The sequence below is a fragment of the Chelmon rostratus genome, chromosome 7, assembly GCF_017976325.1.
Source record: "Chelmon rostratus isolate fCheRos1 chromosome 7, fCheRos1.pri, whole genome shotgun sequence".
Lineage (NCBI taxonomy): Eukaryota > Metazoa > Chordata > Actinopteri > Chaetodontiformes > Chaetodontidae > Chelmon > Chelmon rostratus.
The window spans coordinates 25031634-25037871 of NC_055664.1; the positions used below are offsets into that span (position 1 = coordinate 25031634).

Genomic DNA, 6238 nt, shown 5'->3' on the forward strand with positions numbered 1-6238 from the left:
TGTGTGTGTGTGTGTATGTGTGGGCGGGGGGGTGCATGTGTTAAAGTAGTGAAGACTACCGTCCCACAACCGAGAGGTCAAGGGTCATGTTCATCAGCAGTCGTGTGACCTGACTCTGAACCCCACTGCCTGTTCACTCACTTTAAGTCACTTTGGATAAAAGTTCTTGGCTAAACCTAAAACGTAAATAATCTGGTGAAGCTTCTGAAAGGTTCATTCTGCCATAACTCAAGCTTAACAGGTGATCCTCTATTTGGGACGTGACATTGTGGTATGACTAGTCAGCACTGGCTTCCTTATACAGAGTGTACAATATGCATTCCCATCTTTAATTTAGAAAGTTTTGAAAGAGAAATCCTTCCATCCCAAAAGGATATCATCTTCTATGATGCTCATCGCATTTCATGAAATATTTTGTGATTATTCGTTGTCATTTACTTGCCATTTTTTGCTCAACCTGTGTAATCAACGTCTACCCTTTCGACTGGCTTCTTACTTTCTTTAGCGCATCTTTCAACAACTCACTGGCATGTAGAAGGTGAAGAGACCATTAACAACAGTTACAGGGATATCAGAGCCTCAGTTTTTCCAGTAAACAAAAATGTTATTTTAATACGAAGTCAATTTCTATGGAGTAACTGGTGTCTCTACCTCTTCAATAAGATATTTTTTTGCATGATTGTTAAGCACTGGTGCAAAGTGGATGCACAAAAGGCTCTTCTTTGATTCTGAGGAATTTATTCATAAAAAAACTATGTTATAACTATGTTAACATATTAAGATTTTTGAAAATATTCTGTTAGCAAACCGCTGAGGCTGTGATGGAAATGGCTTTTAATCTACCTTTGGCCAGTTATTCTCTGGAAGTAGAAATATATACTGCCAATCAGCAAAATAGACACAGAAATGCAAGGTGCATCACCAGAAGCATTTAAAAAAATATCTTGGGGTGAATTTATGTGTAAACTTGGAAAAACCTTCCTCACACACTCCATAGCACCCTCAGCACCTTGGGTGGAATAAGAACTTGAAGGATCATTTGATTCTGCCACACCTCTTCATAGACTGCTAGACTGCTAGACTGAGGCAGTGGGGAAGTTTGAACAGGGTTAGGACAGGACTTAAAATAGCAGCTTTTTGACTTCATACTTAAAGCAACATTCAGCAAACACATCTGCCACTGTGCCCAAACAAAGGCCTAGCGCCATTCATCTTTTTCAAGTTAATGTGTCTCTTTTCTTATCACAGGGTCAACAGTCTACAGCACGCACATTTAAATGTCACACCTGTGAGCTACGTGCTGCTGCTCAAAGACAAGTTTGTGTTCCTATTTATCTTTTCTGCTTGATATCGAACACAATAACACACTACAGTATTCAGTTCCAACACTTTTCAATTTCCGTTTAGTTTTTCTTCATGTGAGCATCTGGTACAAAAATATTCTTCAATACATTTTTCATTGCACTTCTTTTTTTTTGGTGGAGTCTCATTCAAAGGCCTAGACACATCTACAGATTGGTTGTCATGGGGTCCTGTTCTGTTTTTCTTTGGGGTTGGGACTGTAAGGTCGTCGTGTACATTAGGTAGAATAGACTCACTCAGAAGCCTCAGTTGTAAGCACCTTGACTGATTCAACAAGTACAGTGGTGGGATGTGATGTTTTCTATGATTAAATATTGAAAATACATGAAAAGATGAAAAAATATGTGTAAAGTGAGGGTGTTTGACACACATTCTTGATTTTTTTTTTTTTCAAAAAACAAAAGACCAAGGTTACAAAGGACCAAAATGAATCACATTATGACTTTTAAGTCTTTATGGTTGTCATTGCAACTTCCCTTAACAATAATTGTCCCTTTGCATTTGATAACCTTTCTTCCACTGTGGTCGACTGCTTTTACCAAAAGACAACACTAATGGTCTCAGATGCTCATACTTCCTTGAAGACTGCACTCACTGGTGCTCACTGTCTCCAAACCTCTCTTGTCCTTCTCTATTCCATTTCTGAACTAGGGTTTGCGGACCATCTGAGGTAAAATTAGAGGTAAAGGGTGACATCTGTTCATCTGACTGAAAAACAGGCCAACATGAAACAAATATAACTTCCCCAAAATCGCATGTTTGTGAATATGTGATAGTGTGTGCCATTGGGGGATTCTGTCAATGTTTTACATTTAATAAAATATACCAATTAAAATTATAACAATCATATATATAAACATCTTTTGTTTTTTGTGTTTTTCTTTCTAAATAAAAAAACAGACATTTGAAACAGTGTACACATCATCGTTGCCTCTGCCACTCTCCTCCTGTGATAAAGTCTCTGACTGCTAACTCTAGATCAGCCAAAACCTCAGTAAATCCACCACGAAGGCTCCAGATGTCTCCCGCAGAGCCTGGTCTGAGTGCATTGCACCTTCAGTAGGCATGGACCAGTGAGGAAGGCCCCAGGTTGAAAAGAGAAAGAGCGGAATGCAGTGGAAGGCCGTGGGGCTTCGGAGGGCCACATCAGAGGTCTGGGTCTTCTGAGAGCACTGTTTTACCTGCTAAGCTCCATCTCCTGCATCCCTACAGGTGCTCTCTCCTCTCAACACCCAAACCTCCTTGGTCCAGAGAACCCCTCCCACCCCAAAGCCTGGCCTCATCGGACCGCCTTGTGCTTTCCCCCACAGCAGCCACACCTCTCGCCACACCGCAGGCAGGCGCGCAAAGGCAGGTAGCAGCACATGCAGGGCACGAAGAGCGACAGGGCCAAGAGGGCCAACCAGCGGGCACAGCAAAGGGGGTGTGGGTGGCCCCCCATCGAGTCATCACACGAGCAAGGCTCCCAGAACTCTCCTTCGGAGTCCGACATGCAGTGGTAGAGCAGACTCTCTGCACACCACACACAGGTCCACTGGCGCAGGCAGTGCAGGGCCGGGTCTGGGGCATCTCTGCAGCGGCCCCGCCCGTTCTCTGACGCGCTGAAAACAGAGCGGCAGTACACACAGCGAGAGGAGCATGACGATGAAGCCTGAGGACAGGGGCTGTCGTCGTCAGGGGAGATGACCCCCGGGTCGCCACTGCTGCTGGCCCCTCCTCCTCTCTTACGAGTCCGTGACCGGGGCGTGGCCAGTGAGGTGTGGATGCAGCAGGGAGAGGGTGAGCCTTTGCCTGTCTCCTGGGGTGAGCCAGCACCTGAGGACACACCTGACACAGCATTGGGAATGGACGTACAGGTGGGCGATGATGAGGACAGACGCTGGGAAGCTTTACTGTCCAGGGTCACTGTCATGTCACAGCCTGCCGTCCCCACACTTGCCAGCTCCTTCTCAAAGCGAACCACGCACAGCTCTGACTTGTCCTGCAGACTCCCTCCACCCCCAACAACCACACCTCCGGTCAGCCCCCCTACCATAGTCCTGGTCGCCCCTGCCTCTCTGTAATCCCCATAACCACGAGAACACCACAGGTCTTTGCAAGGGTCCACACTGCGCAGGTCTCCCTCCTCCAGCAGGGAAATGTTAGGTGAGAGGGGGGACAGAGGAGATGAGGCTGGGGGACCCACAGGTGGAGTAGGTGGAGCGGGAGGTGGGGGCGGGGGCGCTGGGGGATTCAACACAGCTGTCATTTGTGAAAGCTGGTGCTGTCCTGGCCTGGTGTGGATCTGTGGAGAGGGTATAGGATTACAGACTGAGTCAGGAACAGTGTGTACTGTGGCAGCAATTACAGAAGGCTCTTAATCATATATCTACTGGAGATATCCCAGGATATCTTCAGTAGTTATCATGTAGAATAAATAAATGCCTCTGCTGTTGGTGTGGATTTAAGGGTAGAGATTAATAAATTAGTGTGTTTGTTCCTTTGAGCATCTTGTCATGTTAATGAAATACCACAGGTGGCCTTGGGCAGAAGGTGTTGTGCTACCTGAGCAGGTGTCTGAGTGGTGACAGCATGGCTGGATCCAAAACTAAACTCCTCAGGCCGCACAAAGCAGGGAGACGACGACTCGCTCGTCACTATGGTGATGGGTTTGGGAAGCATTTCCTTTCTGCTGTTGGATGACGAGTCACTTCCTGTATGGGACTGGCAGAGGCTGTATGTCATCCCACAAGTCAAGAACATCAGAAACTGCATTGGGGCCCAGTGGCAGTAAACATGAGCCCTTTTCAGGGAATAAATGGTCAAACGGCAAAACTGCTCAGATACTCACAGCTTGACCGTCATCCTCGGTGTCAGCTTCTTCTGGTGTGGAGGACGAGGGCGAGTCAGAACCTTGATAACATGAAAACCGAGGATTTAGGCTCGATACTTTCCAAGCGAATTAAACACAACTACTGAAATCAGTTTTTCTATGTGACTCATGTATCTGTACCTCTGTCGAGTTTGTCTATGACAGTCTGCAGGCCTTTCTCGAAGGAGGTGGCATCGGCAGTGCTCTGGAACGTAAGGCCAAACTTTCGATCCTCTACTCGCCAGTGATGGAAGAGGTGGTTCACCTTGTTGTACACTAACCCCCTTTGCACTACACACTCCAACACCGGCTAAAGACACAAACAGCAATCCAAACATAAGAAGTTAGTTTACCCACCAAGATGGATCCCCTCCTCAAATCATGTCCTCACATAACATAAATACAGTCTTTAGGTGGTGTTGAGGAGCAACGTGGCACCAAAGACAGCCATAACACACGCACACACTCACTGCTCGATCTCGCAGCCGCTCTCCACGAATGATGTATTCTCTCCGCCCCCTGCCGTCATGACTCCGCCCCTTACATATGACCACATGACTGAGGCCGCCACCTCCAAGGGCCACCCAGCCGCCACTGGAGTCATCACGTGTCATCACCACTGCTCGAACACGCACACTGTAAAGGAAGCCAAGAGAGGAAGCACAGGCCCAGACTGATTAAACAGCGCAATGATATGCTGTACAATGACACGCGCACGCAAGTACGCGCAATCATTCAGCTCAAAAAAAGAAGCCAAGATCAACTTCCACAATGCAAACATGCAGTAGCCTACAAATTTCAGTGTGACTGAATATGATGCCAAGACAACTGATTTCAGCTCTGTGGAACTAAAACTGCACACAAAGAAGACAGAATTGACAGGGTAAAAGCGTATGCTATGATACTGCAAGAGTCAATCGTCTATGGTCACATGATTGAGGTAAATCTGATTGTAATCAGCATGTGATGACAATAAACAAAGTACGAAATATTTGAATGGGTCCGGTTTGGCGTTATTCTGCTGCTCGGAGCATATGAGAATTGGGCTGTTCAGCTGATGTAGGCTATATGCGCTGAGAATGAGGCAACTATGGAGCAAATGGATAGAAAGCAAGCCGGCGTTGAGAAGAATAGCTAAATGGGAGGAGGGAGGAAGAAAGTGTTTCCCAGATAGATGTATCAATGAACGCACCCATTCGCCATCAGAGGCCCCGGCATTCTTGCAGAAATAAGCTCTGCCCTCGCCAGTCGGCTGAATAATTCAGCACCGCAGCTCGACATGTGCACGTAACGCATGCACAGCCGCGTCTTTTGACTTATTTTCAAATCACACTGAATTTTAATTGTTGCGATTATTTGTTCAGACGCTCATTTCCTCAGTTCAATCCTGCGGCACGCACTCATTAACACACCCCGATGTTATGTTATATTTTTTATGAATGGGACAGCGCGAGACTGGATTCGACATCGCACTGACCGTTATGTATTTCTCCGGAAATTTTATTAGGCCTAAATACAATGCAATCGCGTGTGAAAAAAGGGAAGGAAAAGGGAACGAGTGGGTGAGAGGATGGAGAGGAAACGAGAGATGGGGGGGGGGGATTAGAAAAGGGAAGGAGGAGAGGAGGTGTGAGGATGAGGGAGAGCGAGCGAGAGAGAGAGAAAAAAATCACATTTCATTCATAAAGTTTGGCTTTAAAAAATCATAATGAAACCCCGAGACACGTTGATAAAAATCACAACGCCTCCATCCCTCCCTCGTTTTACTGTAGCCATGTCTTGAATGACGCGATGCTGGCCCCAAACTCGCCATATTTCGCCTTTTTTTTCCTCCCATACATTTTACACATTGACTGATTTCGTGACTGTTTTTACCAATCGCTAACCACGCATTTAGTTCTGAATTGTTGCATAGCTTCTGTTATTTAACATGTCCTCATTGTTATTTTTTAAATTCTGTGCGTGTAGCTGGTTTGCCAGTCGTCTAAAAGCGCAGGTCCACATGTAGGTGGCTTAACATTTATC

General features: G+C 46.1%; 1 protein-coding gene across 1 annotated transcript; it reads right to left on the bottom strand.

Annotated features, from left to right (window-relative positions):
* Window positions 1-2641: 2641 nt before the first annotated feature.
* On the bottom strand, window positions 2642-4619 carry spred3 (sprouty related EVH1 domain containing 3). Its single transcript, XM_041941305.1, has 4 exons — window positions 4355-4619; window positions 4193-4254; window positions 3907-4075; window positions 2642-3646 (listed from the first exon to the last, which is right to left on the bottom strand). Exons 2-4 carry the CDS (start codon window positions 4204-4206, stop codon window positions 2642-2644), a joined length of 1188 nt encoding a protein of 395 aa, XP_041797239.1. The 5' UTR covers window positions 4207-4254; window positions 4355-4619.
* Between the last annotated feature and the right edge of the window lie 1619 nt (window positions 4620-6238).

Bases quoted from the DNA above. Each gene is read 5' to 3' on its own strand.
- spred3 (XM_041941305.1), bottom strand. The intron at 3,647-3,906 runs GTAGCACAACAC...CCCTCTCCACAG, and splicing joins CCACTCAGACACCTGCTCAG to ATCCACACCAGGCCAGGACA.